The 25,850-nt window shown below is 43.9% G+C and overlaps 1 protein-coding gene across 7 annotated transcripts in view; it reads right to left on the reverse strand.

The window, feature by feature from the left end:
- Positions 1–25,850, reverse strand: part of FREM1 (FRAS1 related extracellular matrix 1) — a 108,494-nt gene that overhangs the window by 35,849 nt on the left and 46,795 nt on the right. For all 7 annotated transcript variants that reach the window (XR_014787800.1, XR_014787802.1, XR_014787801.1 and 4 more), the window contains 13 exons: positions 25,550–25,640; positions 23,390–23,557; positions 22,249–22,457; positions 20,495–20,588; positions 19,421–19,673; positions 16,909–17,106; positions 15,388–15,573; positions 14,095–14,291; positions 12,386–12,611; positions 10,718–10,862; positions 5,829–5,970; positions 4,455–4,650; positions 3,521–3,785 (listed from right to left, as the gene is read on the reverse strand). Coding sequence is in view for 3 of the 7 variants with exons in the window: in XM_084834532.1 (XP_084690658.1) it covers positions 3,521–3,785; positions 4,455–4,650; positions 5,829–5,970; positions 10,718–10,862; positions 12,386–12,611; positions 14,095–14,291; positions 15,388–15,573; positions 16,909–17,106; positions 19,421–19,673; positions 20,495–20,588; positions 22,249–22,457; positions 23,390–23,557; positions 25,550–25,640 (2,370 nt within the window). In the remaining 4 variants the exon portion in view is untranslated. The remainder of the gene's footprint in view (positions 1–3,520; positions 3,786–4,454; positions 4,651–5,828; positions 5,971–10,717; positions 10,863–12,385; positions 12,612–14,094; positions 14,292–15,387; positions 15,574–16,908; positions 17,107–19,420; positions 19,674–20,494; positions 20,589–22,248; positions 22,458–23,389; positions 23,558–25,549; positions 25,641–25,850) is intronic.

Consider the following 25,850-nt stretch of genomic DNA (forward strand, 5'->3'; position numbering starts at 1 on the left):
TTTGAAAAGAATCCCTTTGTCTGTGTCTGGACTTGGCTACTGGATTAGACTGAGAGAGGCCTCCAAGGAGCCCTTGACACTGCCTTCGAAAACGATTGAGAAACTTCAGCTGATCCAGAATGCTGTGACCAGATTGTTAACCGGGGCTGATTACAGGGAGCATGGGACTCCCTTGTTACAACAGCTTCACTGGCTACTGGACTGTTTCCAGGCAAAATTAAAGGTCTTAGTTATGACCTTTAAAACCCTATTCAGCTTGGGACCAGCCTACCTGAAAGACCACCTTCTCCCCTGTGAACCTGCCCAGGTTTTAAGATCTTCAGGGGATGCCCTTCTCTTGGTACTGCTACTTTCAGAGGCACATTTGGTGGTGACTTGAGAGAGGGCCTCCTTGGTGGCGGCTCCCAGGCTGTGGAACTCCCTGCTGAGTGAGGCTAGGTTTGCTCCCTCTGTGCTGTCCTTCTGCTGGCAGCAAAGACCTTTTTATTCAAGCAGGCCTTTGGTGTGTAAGTGGGTCTGTTGGGTTGGAAGCTGTTTTTATTCCGCTATTGCTGTGTTTTTAACTGTGTTTTAATGTATTTGTTTTATTATTGCTTTAATCAAGTTTTATTTATGATTGTAAGCAATCCTGAAAAGCAGGGTGTAAATCAAATCAATCAATCAGTACTTGTTGTTGTTGTTTCAAGCTGCCTTGAGAGGGTTTTTACCCTTAAAGGCAGCCTATGACCTAGTTCACACATCACGGCAGCAAATCTTGGGTTGATTAACTCATGATTTGTGGAGCTGCCTGTGAGTCACTTCCGGTTTCTGTAAACAACATCCGATCACTCTAATGAAAGGTTGTCAGCATGACGTGCGAACCTGGACTGATGGGTTGTTTAGGGGCTAAACAACCCAGCGGTTAACCCATAGTTTCTTCTTGGGTTAACCACTGGGTTGTTTAGCCCCTAAACAACTCATCAATCTGGGTTCGCATGTCACAATGACAATCTCCAATCACACCAATCAGAGGTTGTTTACAGAAAATTTAACAATTTTAAAGAGTGTTAAAATTGTGGCTTGCATGCGGTACGCATCCCAAAGAAAGAAAGAAAATAAACACGAAGACCTGAGTGTTCAGTGATTAGACAGGCTCCTGATCTACTTAGGGCTAGTTGGACACAGTACATGTCTGAAATTTGATGCCAATATTAATTCGTTAAAATAATATGCCTTGAATGTCAAATGTTTGAGAAATATTTCTGTAGGATAATCATGTCCTTTCTTTCATACTTGTTTCATATACCCCTAGTCTTCTATTATTCCCATAGGATCCCCTGAATCAATCAACATTCTTGCTGATATGTGCACCTTGCACAGAGTTTTACCCTTGTGGCAGAACTGTTACTTCCTGTGCCTTGGGCACAATGGGGTTGTTTGTACAACACAACAGCCCGTTGTGGATTATTAGGCATGTGGGCCACATGTGGCCATCAGTCTGAATATGCAACCTCCGCTTGGGGGTTGTCATGTTGGGAGAACCCGGCAAGCATGGGTTACACAAGGGTTAAACAACCCTCACATAAGCCATGGTCTGTTTTAGGGTTATATGAGGGTTGCTTAACCCTTGCATAATGCATGCTCGTCAGGTTATTTAACCCTTGCAGAACCCACAGGTTGTTTAACCCCTTGCAGAACCCACAGTCACCTGGTTCACACAACATGACGGGGTTGTATATGCAACCTGGGGCCAAGGGGTGCTGTGGCTCGTCGTGGGTTAAATAACCCATGACAGGCTGCAGAGTCTCATCCAAACCTGGTCAATGTATTTCTGTGTGCAGAGCAAAGTCTTTCAACAGATAGATCATCTTGCAGCTAGCAGAAAGGGAGGGAAAGATAGGGAGATCCCTTCCATTGATCTCCGAGACCAAAAGCCACACAGCCTCACCCCTCTGAAAGCACAGGTGGCATGAGGAGAGGGTAAGATTATGAGGCAACTTCCATTGGCCTGCTCAGACCCACATCTTGTGAGGGCCACTTTGTCTTTTTCTTTTGAAAAAGCAAGGTGAGAGATAAATACAAAAAAGAAATAAATATAATTGTCCAAGCAAAGTGAGGCTTTTAGTTTAATGCTTAGTTTAGTTTAGTTCAGCATTGTTTGTTGGTCAGTTTGTTTGTAATGTGATAACTCTGTTAAACACTGAGATATTGGAATGAAATTTGGTATACACTGTCAGGGCACAATTCTATGTTTCAAGTTCAAATGCCAACTCAGTTCTTGTACTCAGTTTCAAAGCTGGAAGGCAAGTGCAAAAACACAGTACAAAACAGTGTGATGTCTCCTTGAACAGAGACATTAGAATGAAAGTTAGTGTGCATGCTCAGGGCAACATTCTGTGTTTCAAGGTCATGCCCTCTGAATGCCCACAGAAATAACAGAGAAGCCCCTCAATTGCCACAGCACATTTTAAAGCCCAATTCCTGAAGTGTGATTAACCATGATATCAAGTGATTAAGTGTGATTAACGTCTGATTCATTGCCTTAGGAAGTAACTACTTCACAGCTTCGTTATAGATATCCTGCAGGTTACAATGGGGGCTGGTTTCTGTCTTTGTGTTTATTGCTATATTTCCCACAACAAACCCATTAGTGTCTCCTCAGAAGTAACTCCCATTGTGGTCAATGAGGTCCTGCTGGTTAAAATGGGGGCTGGTGTCCGTCTTTGTGTTCTCCCTCCCCCCTCTTTCCCAGCACAAGCAGATGTATGTATACTCGGAAGTAACTCCCATTGTGCTCAATGAGGCTTGCTCCTGAAAGGCAGGTGCATCTGGACTTTCAGGGGAAAGAGGGGGAAGCTTCCCTTATTGGTTGAGCAGCCCCTGCCAGCCAGATTACAATCACTCCAAATCCCACCCCCACCAGGAAGTATGTTCTGTGAAGTGATTTTTACTGTCTGGAGAATCTGCTCATGGAGTCCTGCTCACAGCAAAGCTGATTTCTTTGAAAAAAATCCAGTATTCCTCCATTAGCTTCTCCTTCCGTTGTTGTGGAAACATGCCCCTGGTCTTTAGGGGGAGTGCAACCCCATCTACAATGAGTTGTAAATCTCCATCCAGAGTAGCCAGTTTCCCTACTTACAGCACCTCTGCTTTATCTGGATTAATAAGTCCCAGCTTGTTCCCCTTCACCATGACAAATACGTCCCAATGGGATGCATGAGGCCATATTTTTCATTGGTAGTTTTAGGAGACCACTAAAATGTCAACACATAATCTACTAACACTGCATGTTCCAATCATCAACGACAGTATACTTTACAGTACATCACACCAAAAATGTTAACTGTTGCCTGTAGATGGCAGTGAATCACTCAACTAACCATACCATCCTTATCTTAGATTAAACAAGGATCTAATTTATCATCCCCAAAAGGAGAGTACTGTACCAGCATTTGGAATGTAAGCATTGACTATTCCTACTTCCCCCATGGTTCAGCCAAGTTTGCTGCTAAAGAAAAGCAATACATTCTTCACTGCTTACCTGAACATGTCTCTCGGAGAAGCTGCCTTGCTGTTGTGGACATAGCAAACTGCCTGGCCTGCCACATCCATTTGGCTGAAACTTGTAATGGCAACACCAGGATAGTTGATGTACTCAATCTGTCCATACTGAGGTGGGGAGGTTATCACGTAGAAGAGCTCCTCTGGCTTCTCAGTGCCATCCATTGCAAGGAGGGTGTCAGTCATCAAGAGGCCTCGGTCACCCTTCAACACAGTGAGGGGCCTCATAAAAATGGCAATGTTTCCTATGGGATACATCAAGCATTAATAATATCCTCTATGTCTTCCCTAGCATTCTGTCCATTTCTGGACAGTTAAATGGACCATGGACCATATCCCATGGTCATAATGCATAGCGTTAAGCAGGGAGTTAATTTTTTTTTTTTAGAAGAACTGATACGCATCTCATTCTTCATCCTCATACTAAGAACAATAGGAAGGACACCAGAATCAACATAACCCAGTTCGCACACAACGAACACCCCACGGTTAACAAACCATAGCTTGTTTAGGACTGCATGGGAGTGAGTGAGCATGCTGGATTCTGCCCTCTTGCCTGCTTCTGCTGTGCTAAACAACAGGGATGCCCTGTCCCTGAGTTGTTCTCCATGATGTGTGAATCCAGAACTTTGGGTTGTTGAGGGAGAGACAACCCAGAGTTTAAACCCATGGTTTGTTCATGGTTTGTACATAGGATGAGAGCTAGAGACCATCTCTGTGATCATGATTGCACTTTTCTCAGTAGCTGCTGTGATAATAACAGTTTCTGGGTTGCCAAATGTGTGGACTGGTTCTGCACAGTCTGGTAGCCACATACAAGATCACATGGAGAAATTCAGTAGTGTGAACCAATCCTTAGAATTAGGTAACAGAAGGAACAGAAGAGCCTATGCAAAGATCAGAAATAGAATTACCCTTTTCCATGTCCTTAATGGCAATTGGGAAAACCACCACTGGAGTTCTGTTGTTTCCATCCCACAGATGAAACACGAAACTGTCTTGCTCCTTTGAGCCAACTGCTCCAGTGTGTATATATCTCACAGAGTTCATGTCTATGTTCTCCTGAGTACACTTCATCCCATTATGGAGCGTCACCCAGTCATGGCCTACCTAGAAAGAAAAACTGTCACTAAACAAATAAAATGCCATTTATTATTCAGATGTTTCTCCTGTGCTTGCTTGCTTGCTTATTTATTTATGACCATATGAGTCAACATCAATACCTTAAAGCAGACTCTGAAGCAAATAGGCAGTCAGTGCAGATCACAGAAAATATGATCTTCTGCCTTTGCATGCTGTTCGATAACTGGGTGGCAGCATTTGGCACCAGCTGAAGCCTCTGAGCCATCTTCAAGGGCAGTCCCATGTAGAGCACATTACAGATGCCCAGATGGCATGGGTCACTATGGCCAGGCTATCCCAAGTCCAGGAAGGCCGTAGGTGGTGAACCAGATAGAGTGGATAGTAGGCACTCCTACCCACTGTGGCAGATCAAGCACCACAAGTCCATGCAGATGTCCTCCCAATGCTACTCTTTGGAAGTGGTTCCCCAGGAAGGTGTGGAACCACTGTATCATCATAGCCCCAACTCCCACCTCATGCAGCTGCTCCAGGAGGATGCTATCGATGACGGCATCAAAAGCCACCAAGAGGTCTAGGACAGGATCGCCTTCCCCCTGTTTCTCTTCCAGTACAGGTCACCCACCAGGATAAGCAAGGCAGTTTCAGTGCTGAGGCCAGATTGAAATGGGTCTAGAAAATCCATTCCATCCAAGAATATCTGAAGTTGATAGACCACCACCCATTCCATCACCTTGCCCCAAAATGGGATGTCTGTGTGTGTGTTGCTTGCTAGTGACAGGAAATTACAAGCCATATCCCTTAGTCATTGTACCCATGTCAAACATATGGATCCAAGAATGTAAGCAGTGGAACACATTAAGAACACACAGAATGAAAAGAACACTGTGATATACCTCCAGAACACTTTCTCTCTCTGTCTCTCTCTGTGTCTCTCTCTCTCTCTCTGTGTCTCTCTCTCTCACACACACACACGCACACACATTTACCCTGAAGGAACTCCAACGGGCAGATGTTCCTCTGATGCAAACAGGACATCCACTACTAGCTTGTTCCAAGGACCAGGAGAGAAATTATTTTAGCCACTGCAGTGTGTTTCAAGTCCACAAGAGACATTTAGGGAACAGAAGGATTATATTCTAACCCAAGAAGGCTGAAATCTCTGTTTCCAATATTTTGTTTTGTTTTGTTCAAATACAAATACTGACCTTGAGCTGAAGCTGTCCATTTTCTGGGACTCTCTCAAATAAATAATAAATTTGTTCCCTAGGGGTGTCTTTATCTTCGGCTGACAGAACAGCACTAGAAATAATTTGGGCTTCCCCCATATTCACCTCTATCTTACCCTTCCTGCAACAAACAAACAAACAAACAAAGGACTCCTGGTGTATTTGCTTAAAAAGAAAAACATCACTGAGATAATGACATGAAGAATTACTCAAAGAAGCTTGTCTCTCAGAGATGCACACGCACACTTCAAATGCAAGCAGGTAAGGCTTCATTCTGGTAATACTGGTGAAATCTGAAAGATGAACTGAGATTTTAAATTATGGACTAGTTCATATACAGTGGCATGAGGAGTAATGGAGGAACATTAAATCATTCTCCCTTCTCTTCCCTTGCACCTTCTGAGGGATTCTCTATAAAGCTGATGGGAGCCAACAGTGACATGGGTTTTTTGTTCAGCTAGCTGATTTACAATCAGCATTGTAAATGCTTGATTTACAAGCCAGCATTTACCCAATGAACATGATTCTGAATAAGAAAGGGGATTGATGCTGTATTTCCCCTTCCTTCTGTCACCCAGAAAACAAGCATAAAAATGCACAATTTAGCTGTGGGCACTAATTTAGAGTAAGTACCACTGTGAACTCTGAAGGGCTTACTTCTGAGTAAAAATGCATGCAATTGGGCTATTATTAGCATGGAAAGTGACCTGACATGTGAATAAGACTGCCATCTTTGCACTGTCTGGGCTCCTGCATTTTTAAGTAGCCGAAGAGATAAACCTAGCAGGTGAAGTTTTTCCAGACATGGAGATAAGTAATGGAGAAAATGTCACCTATTTAATTTCTGTGTTTTGGGCTGCTGTTAAAGGCACAGGTCCAAAGACAGTATGAGGATACTGTTACTTCTTCACATAGTGCATAGTGAAAATATGCAAATCGCTACCACAAGATGTAATGATGGCCACCAATTTGGATGGCTTTAAAAGGGCATTGGAAAAATTCCTGGAGAAGAAGGCTATCAATGGCTACTGGTCCTGATGGCTATGTACTACCTCCAGTACAAAAGGCAGTGAGTCTATGGACCAGTTGTGGGGAACATGGGTGGGACAGTGCTATTGCACTCGTGTCCTACTTATGGGCTTCCAAAAGTCAGCTGGTTGGCACTCTGTGAACAGAATGCTGGACTAGATGGACCCTTGGTCTGATCCAGCATAGCTCTTCTTATGTTCTTATGAGCATAGCAGTTATTACAGCAAGGGGGACAGCTTCTGGGGGGTTGGGAGGCCACATTGCCCCCCAGAACCCCTGCCATTGAAATTGCTGCCACTGCCAAAATTACTACCAAATTGCAGCAATCCCGCCCCCCAGCAATTTTGCAAACAAGCATGTACCTTGTTTGCAAGCAAAATCGCGTTCTGTTGGAGGCTTCCAGGAGTGCAATTCTGCTTGCAAACAAGGATCACGCTCCCTGCATGCCTTGTTTCCTTGCAAAATTGCTGCTTTTTTTTGCTGCCACTGCCACCAATGCAGCAGCAAATTCAACAGGGACATTGCAAAAACAGCCATGGGGGTGGAATGCAAGCCATGCGCTGCGTGTTATCCACCCTTGCATCTCTTACTGTGGCATTAACTTTTATAGCCAACCATCTCCTGCACCTGTTACCTGTGAAAGCATCTGAAGTGATAAATTAGTCAGTCTCCAAGGAGCCATAGCACTTTCCCACTTCTTGCTTCGGTTACAAGTAGGGTTGTTGTGGGTGTCCAGTTGGGGATGGAAGCTTGGTGATTTCTCGCCAGCTTGTCCCCCCGGATGCCAGTCCGTGGATCCCCACACTTACCTGACTTGGCATGCACAGAGTTAGGCAAACGTGGGGATCTCCACTCCTTTATCAAGCTGCCATTCTGTGTACAAAATGTGTGATTTTGCACACATGATGGCTGTAAAGAGCCCATTTTCACAACATTACAGGCATAAATGGTCTATTTAGACCATTTACGCCTGTAATTTTGCATAAATGGTCCTCTTTACGGGCTCCATTTGTGCAAAAACTGCATTTCTGTAAAAGGCTGAGCTGCCATTTTTATGCAATATGGCGGCTTGGTGAGAGAGTGGGAGACCACATGCCACTTGCTGGGCACCTGCAGACCACCCAGTGGCTCACCACGCTGAGCGAGCAGGGTCAGGTCGCCAGCGGGGGTCCAGCAAGTGGTGTGCGAGGCGGGATTTATTTATTTTATTACATTTCTATAGGGATGAGGTGAGTTCGCTCATCCCTAGTTACGTGGTCCACACATCAAGGGGATTCCTGCACCTTTAGAAATTTTATCAGATCAAGGCATTAGTTGCCACTCCTCTTACGGGAACTGTAATGAAGGTGAAGCAGTACCTGGCAGAGCTTTCCATTCTGTGCAATTCCAAAAGATGTAGGAGTCCTCACAGTATCTGGAGCTGACCACTCTTAATCTTCCGATTCTTGTCTTGTTTGCTTAGAGCAGGGATATTGAACCTGAGACCTGCGGGCCAAACCCACCCCATCTGGGGTCCTAATCTGACCCTCCAGGGTTCCCCAGCTGGCCATACCTCCTTTCACCTGCCCACCAATCGTTTGCTGGTTTCCTGGCTTTTGTGCAGTTTTTTCCCCTTTCTGGAAGGTTGAAATGCCTCTCCTAAGGCCTAGTTACTGGCAGTAAGTGCTTCAAGATAAAAGATGCTGGTATTTTCGGTGTTTTGGTCCCACCCATCACTGGAATGTGGCCCCCAAGAGCTTTGTCGAAACTGTAATTTGGGCCTTGGGCTGAAAGAGGTTCAACACTCCTGACTTGAGAGGGACAAGCTGGATGGATTTCTGAAGACCTCTCCCTGTAATTTGGTACAATTTTTGTACAACTGTACTTGTAGATGCACCTGTGCTGGCTAGCAGAAGCACTACCCCACACACACATTGCAGTACCCCACACACACGTTCCCCAAGCCAAAAACAATAACAACAACAACTTACCTTGGAGAAGGGGGTAAGCGACAGCAGACGACTCCCTTCCAGACAGGATAGGCTCTGTAAGACTTTTCCTTGGTAGCAAATGATAGGCAGAGAGACACGGGGACCCTTCTGTCTCAAACGGAGCCCTCCACTGCCTATTACCCCCTGTTTCAAGGTAAGGATTTTTTTCTTGGGGGGTTGGACTCGATGGTCTTATAGGCCCCTTCCAACCCTACTATTCTATGATTTTATGATTCTTAGGGAATGTGGAAGGGGGGTCTGGTGCAAAGGACAGTGGATGGCAGAGGGCCAGGGATGTCAGAGAAATCCACCATGATTCAGTTCAGTTTGGATTTCTATTAATATAACCTGAGGATTCTGAAGCAGATCAGCTTTTTCAGAGTTGCGCGGATGCCGCGGACCTGCAGACCAATTTTCTACTTGGGGGGGGGGGGGATTTGTGCAAATGCATACTTGTGCTAATGTACACTTATGCAAGCGGAATGAAATTCTATATAAAAATCCCTTTAAAAAAATAAAATTCCATCAATGAGTGGATGACGGAATGAAAGACGCCTGACAGTCTCCGAAACACAGATGGAATGGATTTAACAAACTTCGTACAGCCCTACAAATTTGTACAGCCATTTTAAATTGTGCTCAAGTTGAAGGCCAGCCTATTTGAGCCAGGGGAGTTCACACGTTGAGCTCTCCTCATTCAAAGACATGCCCCACCCCTAGCTGGGATAGGTAGAACAAGACTTGAGCTTTCTTTGACAGCTGCTTTAGCAAAAGGGCCTGTCTTGAGAAGATCTGTAGTCCATTGGTAGCAGAGCACATGCTTTGAATGCTGAAGGGGCCAGGTTAAGCCCCTAACATCTCCATTAAAAAGCAAGGGTCAGGTATCAAGGCATGAAAAAGACCTGGGAGAACCACCGCCAGTTAGTGTAGACAATACTAGATGGACCAACAGTCTGTCTCAATATAAGGCAACTTCCTATGTTTCTATCCAAATTAACTTTCCGCATTGTTGAAAGATGCCGAAAACAGGAGTGGACATTCAAGAATGAAAGCAGCTTAGTTTGAGAACACCTGTCTTTGTACTTGCAAGAAAGGTGGGATGACAGGAACTTGGTGTTTTTTGAGTGTTCATATTTAATGCTTGTGAGGGGTGGGGGAATCCTCAAGGTTTCTTGGCATTCAACTGGAACACGCAAAAAGCACAGTTCATTACATTTTGAGGTTAGAGGGGGCTCACACATCCCTAATCCAAACTCCAGCCCCCTCCCCATCATTGCATCTCCCCTTCTCTCCATTACTGAATTCCATTAGTGATTGTGGCAACTTCCAGTGTTCATTCTGTAAAGAGACCATTTGTTGCAAAATACAGGATTTTGAGAACCTGTTTTGGGATGGGGCGGGGTTCTATTTTCCATACAATTAATGACACTTTACTGCAATGAAGCTGAATCTCTGGCCTAGGTGGCACAAGAAATAGCCCTATTCTCCTTTGGTGTGTGGATAGCAAAATGCATCAGGGAAAAGGTCTGGTCCAAAGTATGGAATGACCAGCAGAGGGTGTACAAAGATCATGATTGCATTTTAATCATTTTCCAAAAGAAGACCAGACTGTAAATGTGTTGAATTTGTACATAATACAAGTATATTATTTGGATCTACACATGCAAGATGTATATCTATGTTCATGGTCATCTCTGATTTAGAGTTGTCTTCCTTGCTCATTACAGAATGTCCTTTTATGGGACAGGGTTGCCATTGTGGTTATTTACAGGAGACGAGCTCTGTTAATCACTAATTTGCTGTTTCGATCACTGCCCATCATTTTATCAGAACACACCCACCAATTTGGAACAGGGACATGTGGCTTACTTGCTCAGCACTGGTTTCTCATCATTAACTGGAATGACCTCTACTGAAATGGTTTTTGACACTTTATGTTTCCCATCTGATAGCTGGATTGAAAAACCATCAGCTAGGCTGTCGGAGTCATCATGCATATACATCAGCCTCATTCCTGGAAGGTGAGGTGAAGGGGAAGGTAACAAAAGAGAGAAAGAGGGTTGGGGGGAAATGAATCTATTTCTCTCAAAATCTCTTTCATATCACTTTCCTCTCTTACCATCCGGCCCCTCCAGCCCCCATGTTTCTGCTAGTCACAGCCAGCGTGCTTCAACTGGCATGGGACAAGCCTTGAAAACAGCAGCTGTTATTAATCCATCAGCACACTATTGACTCAATAGCAAAATTGCAGCCTGCTCAAGTAATAAAGCTCCTTTCCAAATAGTCTGCTTGATTTCAAAAAGTGGACATCTATTTTCTTATTCTCCCATCCCTCCTAAAATTTAAATTTGCAGCTTCCCTCATAGCATGGCTTAAAAAAAACATAATTCAGCTTCTGCCATGCCATTTATTGAAACGTTGGGAGGAGCTCCAGTACAGATGTCTCCTACTCGGCCTGGGGCTTCTGATGTTATCTTCCCCTGCAACAACTGAAGTGGCTGCCACACAACAAAGGGCACTAACTTGGGAGTAAGATCCATTGAACTTAGTAGCCTTTACTTTAATGTAAACCTACATGACACCATACCACGAGCCCTGTTGGATCAGACCAAAGGTCCAACAGTATGTGTTTCCCAGGGTGGTCAAGCAGATGCCTCTGGGAAGCCCACAAGCACATGGGCAATTACCCTCTCCTGTTGCTGCAGTGGTATCCAGAGGGCAACACGGTGCCTCTGAAACCTGCAGGCTTCATACATCAATCATGACTAGCAGCCATGGATAGCCATATCTTCCATGAATTTCTCTAATCCCCTGTTAAAGTCATCCAAGCTAATGGCCATTGTGACATTTGAATGATGTCCTTGAACTCTTCCCATTCCGTTTCACTGGATGACCCTGAGCTGTAGTGTTATGGGAAAGAAAGAGAAACCTCTCTATCCACTTTTTCCACACCTTGCATAAGTTTAGAAACCTCTTTCATGTCCCCACCCCAGGCACTTATTTTCTAAACTAACTACCCAATCTTTGTAGCCTTTTAAGGGAGCTGTCCAGCCCCTGATCATTTCAGGTATCCATTCAGTATGTAGTCACATACATTTAGACAGACCGAAAGATGTTAAAGTCATTTACAGTGCAATCCATAGCTTAGTGTTAACTATGGCATTTTTTATACTGTTATAAATTAACTTATATAAACTGCCTCATAAGGAAATTTTCTAAAAGGTGGGATATAAATTTAAACAAACCCTATGCATGTCTACTCAGCAGTATTCCTAGATAAGTGTGTATAGGATTGCACTGTCTAGCCTGATCCTATGCATATGTACTTAGAAAAAAATCCCAGTAAATTAATTAAGACTTACTGCTTTGTAAATGCGCATAGTACTGCAGTTTTAATCTGCTGTCCTCAGATAAACAGATAGATAAGACTCTGAACCAGGTGGAGAAATAAGACATGCATATTTCTTATTATCCCACTACCTGGTAGTAATTGTTTCACAGAACAAATAGTCCAGTAGGAAGGAGCACAGCACTTACCATTTTTTAAAAACTCCATGGAGAATTCATGCACAGGAAGTTCATGATGCTGATGACTGTTAATTGCCTGTTTGTAGCGGATGATGTCATTGCTGTACATCCCATTAACAAGGAGGCCATGCTGGGGATGTTGCAGGACAGTAAACATCAGAGTATCCTGAGGTTTGTCCAGATCAACAACGTTGATTACAGATGGATCCAGTTCTTTCATCTGGCCCTCCTGCACCTGAGTAACCAAAGGAAAGGAAAGGCCAATTCTTTTGCAGAATGGAGTGATAAGAAATGGGATTCCCACACCTACAGACACCAGTCTAATCTGTTCCAATAAATCATCGCTAGATTTTACTGTGAAGCAAAAGGCTTTCTCTCTCCATCTTAATGAATAGACCAGCTGTCTGAATTATATGACAAAAGGCAGGTGCCCCAGGTGCTGGCATTGCAGGGGTGCCAAATAAACCAATTCCGTGGTACTCAGTTGCATCTGCAGGCAATGGCTGATGGTGCTCAACCCCTGACTCCATCTACATTAGCCAGGTGTGCAGACCTTGAGTCCCAGAGCACAAATCCAGCCCCAGATGACCATGCCCCCTTCCTCTGCCCTTCTCCCGATAATTGATCATTTGGTAGTTTCCTGGCTTTTGTGTACTTTTTTCCCCATTCTAGAAGGTTGAAATGCCTCTCCTACGGCTCAGTTACTGGCTCTAAGAGCTCTGGGCTGAAATATGCTGGTATTTTAGTGTTTTGGCACCATCCCTTTTGCCTTCGGCCCCATTCACCACTGGAATGCAGCTCCCAAGAACTTCTCTGAAATGGAATTTGGCCCTCAGGCTGTAAGAGGTTCTGCAGCCCTGACGCAAGCCCTTCCTGCTTGTCCCAGCCCAGCATCATCCACCAGTCCTTTAAGAATGCTGAGTAAACAAATGCAGATAAAAATTCTGCAGTGCTTATGTGAAAGACATTAAGAAAAAATTATAAACAATCCTGTTTTTGCAAAGAGATGCTGTTCCCTCCAACCATTAGTGTGTGTGTGTGTGTGTGTGTGTCTGTAGGAAGGAAGGAAGGAAGGAAGGAAGGAAGAAAAGGATACAGTTTGAGAAAGCAAGTCTGAAACAGATGAAAGGCAGATAAAAGTGTGGAAGGATGGAGAGAGGAATGAGAAAGACAGAAGGAGTGAGGAAAGGAGAAGCAAGTTAAGGAAAGATGCTAAGCAAGAAAATAGAACAAAAATTCCATTGACAACTTGGATGGGAGGGAGAAAGCTGGGCACCTGGTTGCCAGGTCTTAAGAGCCACACAGCCATGAAAAAGGTGTGATTTCTGCTGCACTGCTCTGGCCTGAGCCCTTGTCACTGACCCCGCCTTTCCCTCCCCAGAGATGAAGCAAAGAGAACTCTCATGTTGCCCTCACAAGATGGCCCATAGAAATGGGAAGGAGCAGGACAGGAGAGGCCATGGATGCATGTGCAAAGAATGGATGGAGGAGGGTGATGGAGGACAGAAGTAGAGGATGACGATGTGATGAGGATTGCTACAAGGTCAGAGGCCCAAAGAAAACATTTAGAAGATATGCATAGTCCACTGGTTTCTTTGGACTTGGATGAATACACAAGCACATAAGGAGGAAGGTGTTGGGGTCATTTTGAGGGGAGAAAACAAAAGAGAGCAGCTATATTGACTTTGGCAAAGTAGATGCTGTATTTCCTTCCTTACTGTAATATTCCTTGCTATGAACTCTGGAACTTCATCATTGGCTGGGCTGATTAAGATATAAAATGGGGTCTCCATTGAATGACGTTTCCCATCAGTGGCATAGAGCATAAATTGGTCTGTGGTTGGTTCAATCCTCCTGTGCCTTGTCTGGACATAATTTATGTGCAGGGCCTTTACATTTTTCAACAGAAACGAGGCTAGACATTTGAAAGAAATGAAAATTAACAGAACTGCATATTTTGTTCTCCCAGTTGAAATAACATTGCAGTTAACTAACAACATGTACATTTGTTTGACTAAAGGTGACACAGAGAAGAGAAAAATATGTACTCTAAAATGCATCTGTCATATTTACATAAGGGGGAATTCACTGTGTGTCCAGCCCCCAGGTATTTACTAGAGGTGGAGCAGCAAACCCCTCAAAATCTAGAGCCAATTTTAACATTGGATGAATGTGGGAAGCCAATTAGAGCAGCACAGTTCAGAGGGACCCAATTTTTGAGAGCCTATATATTGCTATATCATCATCGTCGTCGTCGTCCTAAATTCTTCATAGACAATTCTCTCTAGGGACTGTATCCAGTGGTGTCATTCTGCTAGCACAAAGCTTCTAACAGAGGTGGAAACCCCATTTTCATCCTTGCACAAGGCATTGCACCTTCATTAGGCTTGGTATTGCTCGCACAAGTTGGGTTAATTGTTCCGCTTGCAGTTGTGCAACCGCTTGTAGACTGCTGGCTCTTGTAATTTTTCCAGTAGCATTAACGTCGGATAGAACCATAGGTGCTTGACAGATTAAAAGACAGTAAGTTACAGTAAAATCCATTATCAATCAAAAACCAGCACAGATAAATGTCTAGCAGATACATCAGGCATGTTGAACCTGCTTCAGCCCGAGGACCAAATTCCATTTCAAGTAACTCTCATGGGCCACACGCCAGTGGTGGGTGGGGCTGAAGGCAAAAGGGGCAAGGCCAAAAATACCAGCCTATTTCAGCTCAAAGCTCCTCCTGCCAGTAACTAAGCCTTAGGAGAGGCATTTCAACTTTCTGGAATGGGAAAAACTGCACAAAACCTGGGAAACCACCAAATGATGGGGGGCAGGGGCATGGCCATCTGGAGAATCCCAGAGGGCTGGATTGGGACCCCAGGATTTGGCCCTTGGGCCTGAGGTCCTGCACCCCTGGACATACATACTAGCATACTATCATAAAATACACCCTAGATTACAGAGAGCATGGCAAGGTTCCTGGGTTTAAAGAGAAGTTGCTCTTCACTGTAGCAGACACATACCTATACTTATTCCCATGTTGCTTTTCTCAAAGCCAGGGGAAGGTAATATATTTTCTATGTACCCAAACTGGGGAGGAGAAGCCAAAACAAACTTTAAGTCATCTGCTTTGGTGTCAGGATCAGTGGCATACAAGTGGTCAACTGTAATGGCAGCCGAGGAACCTTCCTCCACAACAAACATGGCACCTGGAAGCAAATGACATAATGAGACTACTTAAGCATCTTGAATTGTAAGGATATTTCAAGCTCAAGACATGCAGCTAATAGCTGGCTGAGAAAGCCGTTGTTCAGCCACTTGGCATAATTGCTTTCCAGTCACACCAATGACTCTCCTTTCTCACCAGGAGAGTGAGGAGGGGGAAAAAACACTTGCAAAACGGTTTTGTTGATAAGCTATTAAGTATGGTTTATGTGCTGCTCAAGATCGGTTACCTCCGTTTGTCACAGCATTAATTGCCTGAGAGCTGTTAGGAATTTCTCATAATGAACCATTTTTCATGCATCAGTGCTTAATTTCCCTGCTGGGATGATACTTCATTTCCAGAACATTGCTTGGGCGATAGACAGCAAGTCACAAACTTACTCATATGTACGTTGCTGAAAAGTGGTGAACATTCATACAATACTGGCAAAATAGCTTTATTTGGTCAGGCAGTTAGAAAGGAATGTTAATTGGAACTGCTGCGCCACAGAATGGACATGGAGCCTGGTCAAGGCAAAGATAGTTCAAAGCATTTAGGACTCATGTACAGTCTGACCCACAAGAGGCCCTGTGTTCTTTAGCTGCAATTTTTCATTCTTGGAAATCCAGTTAATATTCCTGCTCCAACACTTTTTAAAGTTGAGCCTGTGGGGAGGGACTGTGTGTGTGTTTTAACAGTATAGTGCCTTGAAAACAATAAATTAACATGGATAGTTCAGCATTGGCCTAACAGATCCTAAAGTATAGTCCTAATGATCAATCATTTCCCCTTCCTTTAAAAAACCCTGCTTTTAAATTTAGGCTAAAGCAAATAAGTGTTAATCTCATTATCTTTAGCCTGCTGCGTATGTGGATCAGAACAAAGTGGTAGAATCCTAAGGTCATAGAGAAGACTGTACCACATCAGACCGCAAGGGGGTGTGCCACATTTTTAATGCCTCCCTCCCACATTACATAAAAAAGACACCTTGCTGCCTGAGGCGAAGTCAAGGTGCATAGTACCATGCCCAGCCAAGTTATTTTAGCATCTGAGGCAGAACAACCCCCAAGCGCCTCTCCCCTTTCCTACCAGCAAACCTGAATTTGTGCAAATCCCCCCTGCAAAAAAGTTAAAAATGATCTGCAAGGCCATGCAGCTTGGAAAAAGCCAGTGCACCGCTTGGATTCATAGAAATCTGAACTCATTTGAATCCATTGCAGATTTCTCCAACATCTCTACTTTCACCACATGTTGAATGTATCATGGAGTTACCTGGTCCACATTCTCAACATGCCAACTGAGTGAGCATACAAAAAAATCAAGAAAAATATTTTTTTACCAGTGCCAATGGATGGTGGCTGGTTATCCACTGGAAATATTGTGATATTAATGTCAAACACTGGAAAGGAGTTATGAAGTGGAATAGGAGGAAAGGGAGATCCATCATAACAACAGGCATTTCCATCTGGGCCCATTTCATCGTCCGAGACAACAAAGGTAAGGATATCAAACAAAGGAGTCAAGCCAATCTCTCCACCTGGAAAAAAGAACTACATATAAAGCATGATATTTTTGCAGTACAAGGTAAAAAAAATCCTAAAGGAAGTTTTTAAAAAAATGCAGCGGTACCAAAATATTTTCATCAATAGGGATAAGATCGTGAAAAAAACACACCAAGAAGTTCAAGAGAAGTATCTAACAGTGCGCAATTATGGCACATTATGCCTTATAAGGAACAATTGCAAGAGTATGAAAAAGACTATATACATCTTTTCTCTGTCATGCAAATAGGGTAATAAAATGCTAACCATTGAGGGAGCGGAATCTAATTACCCTCTTTTAGCCAATGTGATGCTACAAACACATACCTCTCACTTAAGGGATACACTACCTATATCAGTCTTTCCCAACCTGGTGCTATCCAGATGTGTTGGACTACAACTCCCATCATCCCAACAAGCATTATTGGAAATGGGACCCATTTCAGTCAGGCTTCAGTCCTGGGCATGGGACAGAAACGGCCTTGGTCGCCTTGGTGGATGATATGAGGAGGGCTCTGGATAGGGGTGAATGCTCCTTCCTTGTTCTCCTCGACCTCTCAGCGGCTTTTGATACCGTTGACCAAGGTATCCTCCTGGACCGCCTGGAGGGGTTGGGCATTGGAGACACTGTATTGCGGTGGTTCCGGTCCTTCCTCTCCGGCAGGTACCAGAGGGTAGCAGTGGGAGAGGAGGTTTCAGACCCGTGGCTGCTCACTTCTGGGGTGCCACAGGGTTCCATCCTCTCCCTGATGCTATTTAACATCTATGTGAAGCTGCTGGGAGCTATCATCAGGAGGTTTGGGGTGCGGTGTCATCAATATGCGGATGACATGCAGCTCTTCCTCTCGTTCAAATCTTCACCAAGGTTCACTGTAGAATCCCTGTCCAAATGTCTGGAGACAGTGAGTGGCTGGATGGGGAGGAATAAGCTGAAGCTGAACCCTGACAAAACTGAGGTACTTCTGGTGGAAGACAAGAGGAGGCTGGGGGATGTTAACCTGGTGTTGAATGGGGTACGGCTACCCTTGAAAGACCAGGTCCGCAGCCTGGGGGTCATTTTGGACTCCCAGCTGTCCATGGAGGCTCAGGTGTCAGCTGTGAGCCGGACAGCGCTGTATCAACTCCATCTGATACGGCGGCTGCGCCCCTTCCTTCCCGACCATCTGCTCCCATCGGTAGTACATGCCCTGGTCTCCTCTCGTTTAGACTACTGTAATGCGCTCTACATGGGGTTACCCTTGAAGATGGTTCGGAAGCTGCAGCTGGTACAGAATGCAGTGGCTCACCTGATTAAAGGCAGCCGCCGGAGAGATCACATCACTCCAGTGCTGAAGGAGTTGCACTGGTTACCAGTTGTTTTCTGGGCCAAATTCAAGGTGTTGGTTTTGACATTTAAAATCCTATGCAGTTCCGGCCCAGCCTATCTTAAGGAGCGCCTCCAGCAACACCAGACAGGCCGCTTAACAACATCAGCCTCGGATGGCCTTCTCTCTGTCCCATCAGCCAGGACAGCTAGACTGGTGGGGACAAGGGAGAGGGCCTTTTCTGTGGTGGCCCCCACTCTGTGGAACTTCCTCCATAGGGAACTCCGCCATGCCCCCTCTTTAATGAGCTTCCGCTGTGCATTAAAAACGTGGTTCAGGCAGGCATTTGGGGTGGGTTAGGGTATTTTAGAAAATGTTTTTACTGTAGAATTTTATTGTTTTATTATATACTTTGTACATCGCCAGAGTGGCTGGGTGACCAGCCAGATGGGCGATTAATACATTTAATAAATAAATAAATTAATAAATAAGCATGGCCAGTATGGATGGGGATGAAAGGAGTTGTAGTCCAAGACATCTAGAGAACATCAGGTTGGGGAAGGCTGAATTACAGCATCTGTCACCTGGAGCATATCCATGCTGATACAAAGATGCTGCATGCATCCTGGTCAATCTTTTCAGTGTTACAGTCAACCTGTGGAATGATGACACAAGCAATTTTGGGGGTACCTGCATCCAGGGGCCATAACATTTCGGTTGACCTCATTTATGAGCATAGCAGTAAAGACTGGGGATGTCCATCGCTGGGAAATCCGGCCGTTTTTGGACTTGAAGGAGTTCCATCTATTTCCACAAATTAAATGCCTATTTCCGCAATTTTTTTAAAAAAGGAAAATCTGCTAGCTGGCCCGACTCACTGTGGACTGAGTGTGGGGGGTGGGGGGAGCTGATAAAAACTTGTCAAGCTCCAGCCCGCAAGTGGATTCCTCCAGCATCCCTAGTAAAGACTTGACCAGTATACGAACAGGGTGTTGCTCTCACTTACTCGTGTGTTCGTATGCCACTCCTCCAGCACCAACATCTGCTTGGGGAAAACGATCTACTACAATGCCATCTTTCTTCACAACCCCATGCTTAGGATGCCGAGCAAGGATGAACATCAGCTGCATGTCTTCACTATCTGCATCAGTAGCATAAAGGTGTGCTGAGGTGATGGATACCGCCCGACCCTCTGGACACTGAAGGAAGGGAATGAGCTCAGCATTCATGACAGGAGGCTCATCATTTACAGGCATCACCTGGGGGGGAAATATGTGCAAGCTTGTGTTGAAACTAGTGCTGTGGCGAACATTTCTCCCACATTTCTTTCAACCGTTCTCATTCAATTTGATAGAACTGAGGAAAACCATTTTGAGCAGAGAAACAGCGAGCAGGGAAAGAGTGAAACACCCCTCCTCCCACTAGATCTCTTGAAAATTAATTACTCCCCAAGCTCTTTTTGTTTTAAAAAGGAATGGCATCCAGATTATATTACATCCACTTGTACATAATATGCAGAATTAACATACACGTAAAAAACTTAATGTTTGAAGCAGCCTCTACATGTCTCACTCAGGATCCAGAACTGAAGAACCCAATCCTCTGTGAACACTCCTAACAGGCTGGTATCGTCCTAATTTTACAAATAATGTATTTAACCAGTTTTGTTTTTAAATCTGACTTTTAATACGTTAATGTGTTTAAGTTGACAACGTGAGGGTGAATATATACAAGCACACAACATAGGGTTTGCTTATTTTTAAGTGGCTTCTGTTACTTTTAAGTATGAAACATAATACTTGGAAACAAAACAGCTCTCCCTTGCTGATGCACTACATTTTCAACATTTAATTCAAAGTGGATTCGTTCCTGACAGTAGGGAATAATCTGGAACAGGTGCAGATGTCTATTAACTAGTACCTGCCAAATTTGTTGTCTAACCAATGCCATCACGTAAAGCTCCAAAGTGAAGTAGAAACCTCATCCAGTCCAAGAGTTTCCCGTTACTGAAAGAACCACAAAGCCCTCTGAAGGTTTTCATTTCCTAGTAGACCTACATTCTGATGAGTCTTGCACTGACCTTAATATGCAGAATAAACTCAAAGGAATTGACACCATCTGTAGCTGCAAGCAGGATATGATCCTGTGGAATCTCTGAGCCGTTATGATGATACCTGTGGGAATAGAATTCTCAACTTATTTCAAATGATTGCATTAATATTACTGCTACAAGCAGCATTACACCGTTCCTACAATGTGCTAAGTGCTGCACATGTCACAGAATTTGCAGTCCCCAGCTAGATATGTAACAATCTACATTAAAAGACAACAACTGGGATGATGGGGGAAGGAATGTAGGACACTGCCTAATACAAAGTCAGATCACTTGTCTATCTAATTCAGTATTGTCTGCACTGACTGGCAGCAGCTCTTCAGGGTTTCAGACAGTGGTCTTTTCCAGCCACACTTGGATATGCCAGGGATTGAACCTGGGATCTTTTGCATGCAAAGCAGGTGCTCTGACACTGATCTATGGCTGTTCCTTATGGTAGTTTTTCTTTTTCTTCACTGTAGATAGTAGTATCAGCATTAATACAATGTCAGTAGTGTGCATGCTTTACAGTGTTTCCAGGGGGGAAAGGCTTTCCAGAGGGATAGCTGTGTTAGCATGTTGCAGCAAAAACAACAAAAGGTCTTGTGGCACCTTAAAGACTATGACATTTATTCTGCATAAGCTTTCGTGGACGCTGTCTGATCCGATGAAGTGGACAGTGTCCTCAAATGCTTATGCCAGAATAAATGTGATAGCCTTTAAGGTGCTGCAAGATTCCGTTGTTTCTGTTGGAAAAGGACATTCCTGCCTTCATGGAAGATAAGGCTATCAATGGCTTGAGGGCTAAATCCCAGTCTCAGGGAAACAACAGCAGGAGAGGGCTATTGCCCTCCTGCCCTGCTTGTAGGTTTCCCAAGAGGCGTCCGATTGGACACTGTGGGAAACAGGATGCTGGACCAGACAGGCCTTGGTTTGATCCAGCAGGACTCTTCTTATATTTACTTCCAGCTAGTTGAAGGGGCAGCTGCACAGACTTAACCACAGACAGTTTGACTGACTTCTCTGCATTACTGGGCTTGAAATATACATTCTTTGCCCATAGTGGTAGGAAGCCTAAAATGGCCAAATCTTGCTTGAAAACACCTAAGATTTGGCTGCTTAAGTCTTGTTTAGCGATTTTGGCATCTCAGCGGTGGGAGACAGTGGGGGCCGTAGCAGGGGGTGGCGAGGGCCGTGTGTTGCTCACCCCTGTCTGACATGATGAATTGTTGCTGGATTTCAGGCTGCAGGGGGCAAATCTAATGTGTGAAACAAAATTAGTATATCAAGGAGAATATTCTATATTATCCTTCTCTGACATGATAGTTTTGTATTTGCAGGGAGGGGTGTGTGTGCGTGCATGTTAATTCAAACATTTGACCCAATCTACATGTGAAGTGCTATAGTCCACCAAATATACATCACTGTGAGATTATTCATACATTTCAGTTCTAAAATTGTTAGATTAATTGGTTGAGCAATCAGTGGGTGATTCCAGATGAGCCTGTTATTGTGCAATTACCCTGTCTCAAACACAGAATTTTACAAGGAGTCTAGATGACCACGTCTTCCATTTGTAACCTTCCCACATTTTCCCACCACTTCTTCAATCTTTTTTTCTTACCACAGAAAAATCAATCAAGAAAGTAAAGACAAAATAGCTACACAACACCTTTTGATTAAGAGCTGTCTGTCTGGAAGCACCCAGAAACTACAGCAAGAAGAACATATTCCCCTCTAACCTGACTTTGGATGTGTACAAATCTTCACAAGCAAGTTGATCCCCTTGATTCATAGGAATTCCATCCAACTCAACAGTCCCATGGAGAGGTGGCCTTAGGAGGCAGATGCGAACATTTTCCAGTTTGGTGTCCACATCTGAAATTAAAATGTGGTTCTCTGTAATGGTGCACAGCCCACCTTCTTCCACTTTCAAGTTGTTTGTAAACACCTGAGCAGAAGGAAAGAGACAACAGTTCCAGTGTTCTCTCAGAAGATATTTTTACTCATGTTGATTAAGGTAATCTTTTTCACAGAATACAACACATTTTTTCAGGCCATTGAACCATATCCAAAGCTAAAAAAATAAATGGGTCCACCTGCAGTACTTGCAGTATTGCCCCAGTGCAAATATTGATTCAGTTGTTGGTAAGCCAGGCTTTAGAATTGCCGGACTTTGTTCTAAAATATGAAATGGAAAGAAATTAGGGTCATTAAAAGATTTTAAACAACTAACATTTTTATTTTCTTACCCTTTGTGAAATTCACCAAAATTGGGCTACAATTAAAGATACTATGATTTCAAAATCATGGACGGAGTAAAAATATCACTTTTGTTGCAATCCTATACTCACTTACCTGGGAGTAATTCCCACTGAACTAAATGGATTTACTTCTGAGTACATGCACATAAGATTGCACCGTGAGTCTAATTCTGCACTTTTGTACCTAAGTGGTATCCAGAAGGGACAGTTTGCGATAGCCTAATGGGAAAAACCCAGATCATATGAGGGAACAAAAATACTTTCTGACTCCAATAAGATGCAGCGGCTTTTTTGCCATTCTTGCCAAGCAGCTCTGTAGCCAATCCCGAAAACCCACAATAAAACTGCTCTCCTGGGTTCGGACAACATGACAACCCACCATAGATATGAACAAGCCTACAACAAGCTATGGGTTCTCAGGGTGGCTTGTTTGAGAGAAGCCACCCTGTGGAAAACACACTGGGTTTGGACAACACAACAACCCACCATGGCTGGCTGCCCATGGTGGATTGTCGTGTCATGTGAACCCAGCCAGTGGCTTCTTCTTTCATCTAGGTTCAACCCTGAGTGATGCCTAACCCCTTATTTCCTCCCATTCCCAACAGCATCGTAATCATACCTCTGGAGCTTGATTGTCTACTGGAAGAATGGTAATATTAAAACAGATGCCATACAAAGTTCCACCATGTTGATTGCTGACTGAAAATGTGAATTGGATATACTGAGGCTCAGGACCAATATCTGGCAAAGGCGGCATGTAGGCAACCTTCATGTGGTTTACAGCATGCTATGGGCACAAAATAATTAAACAAAGAAGCAAGTAAAATGTAAGAGATATATTTTCTTCCAGCTCCCATAAAACCAAAATGTCTGTTAATGTATGGTAATGAACTTCCACTTTGCATGTATGTCACTAATGTTATTTTTTTTATTTCAGGGACAAATCAGAATAGTTTAATCACTGTTTAATCAAATGGTGCTCTGATCCACAGCTATATTTTCATGTAGAGAAAATATTTTTCCAAGGCAGGAGGTATATTTCACACATAGCACAGAAAGCAACTCTGAGCCACTGTTGTGCTATTTGCGCACTCAGGATGAACACACAGGAGCACACATTTACTGCGGTTTTGAATCCACAAAAATCCAGCTTTTGATTGTAGGCCATGCAGTAAGGTGGATTTGCAACTGCATTTCAGCCTCCACATGTTTTGGTGCTACCTGCAAAGAGGCCTGGAGTGCATTTTAATCTTCAGTCCATCTGTAGTGACACAGAGATGCATAATTTCAGGATATGTTCCAATACTAGCTAGAGGAGTTGTGGGGACATTTAGAGCAGAGAGAGCCTTCACTTGTGTACAAAGAAACTGCAAATGAGTTGGAATAGTGGAGATGGTGGTGAAAATTAAGGCAACTTTCAAGGTATGTGTAAAAAAGAAGAACGGTTCGTATCCAATTGTGTCTATCTGCCAGCAGGGCAAACTCTGCGGCAGAACACTCTCCCCCTACTCCCTGCAGCTCCCCCTCCCCAAATCTGCTCTGAAAGGTTGGGGGACTCTCTGGAGCAGAAATGAAGGGGGCTGGAGGAGAGAAGAGAGGAAAGGAAACCCCCACTGCATAAGCAGATGTAGCCCAAACACTTTACTTTGAGGCAGGGCTCAATTCATGGAGGCTGCTTTGAGTTGTTCAGTATGTCCAGTAGATGACAAGCTGATTCTACAGATGTGTTGTATTTGAGAAAGATGGTTTCCCAGCTTTCAGTCCCCATTTTCCAAGTGTTACTACTCCTACTCTACAAAAATATGCAGGGATAGAACACAGAGCAGAACCATCTCTGATGGAGCGCCTCTCCTGGCATGAACCTACACGTACACTATGCTTGTTGTCTAAGGCCCATCTCCAGGTGCCTTCTCCAAGGGAGGCTCAGAAGGTGGCAACAAGGGGGACGGCCTTCTCAGTGGTGTCCCCCCAATTCCTCCCCAGCAAGGCCCACCTGGCACCAACATTGTTATATTTTTGGTGCCAGGTTAAGACCTTCCTCTACTCCCAGGCATTTGGCACCATATAATAGGGTTTCAATCAGGTCATGAGATGTTGTTTGGATGTGTGTATGTGTGTGCGTGTGTGTGTCTGCTCTGTTTATACGTTTGTAGCTAAACTGTTCTATATAATTTATTTAGTTATTTCATTTCATTTCTATACCGCCCAATAGCCGAAGCTCTCTGGGTGGTTCACAAAAATTAAAACCACAAAGTGCAGCATAAAACAATATAAAATATGAAAGCTTAAAACCACAATATAACAGTACAACCAGAATAAAACTGTATTATGCATAATACTATATTTTTAAGGTTTTTAATGTTTTTAAACCACCCAGAGAGCTTTGGCTATTGGGTGGTATAGAAATTTAATAAATGAAATTAAAATCTCACACAGCATAATGCCCACTCAGAACTCAGCATATCCACCATCATATTTTACATGGCCAGCTAGAACAGAAAAACCCACTTCAGGGCTGAAGTCCAGATGGGAATTCATTAAAATCACATTACAGAATCCATTTCAAAAATTGGTATCATTTGCAGGAACCATATTGCCCACATAATATGTTGAGCAGGTATATGTTTCTTTATGCACAGTTGTGATGCAGTAGAAACTACTCCTGATCACACGCAGAGTGACTTGCTTCTATCGACTCCCATGTGCCTAGAAGTAAGGGGAGGGGCTATTGGGTGATAGGGCACCTGGTTTCGAATAGGTGTTAAACGTGATAACAAACCTGAGTGAATGATCGCAGTGATGGAGTAGCAGGATCCTTGATCATCTTAGGAATGCTGTCTACCATAAATAATTTCCCAGCATCTGTGTGGCTGCACAGAAACACTGGTATTGTCATGTGTATATGCAAAATCATACAACTTTTTAAATAACAAAAGAAGAAGCACGTGTACTTTCCAAAATCTATTCCCATATCCAGAGCCAGAGTCAAGGCATGGTCGGGGCCCACCCCCAGCAGGGTCCCACTGACAAGAGCGCCCTGGAGTTGCTCCTCCTCTTCACCATGGCAACCTGCTTGTTCA

This window comes from Heloderma suspectum, chromosome 2 (assembly GCF_057233095.1).
Source record: "Heloderma suspectum isolate Gila_16-S chromosome 2, 16-S_ref, whole genome shotgun sequence".
NCBI classification, from domain to species: Eukaryota; Metazoa; Chordata; class Lepidosauria; order Squamata; family Helodermatidae; genus Heloderma; species Heloderma suspectum.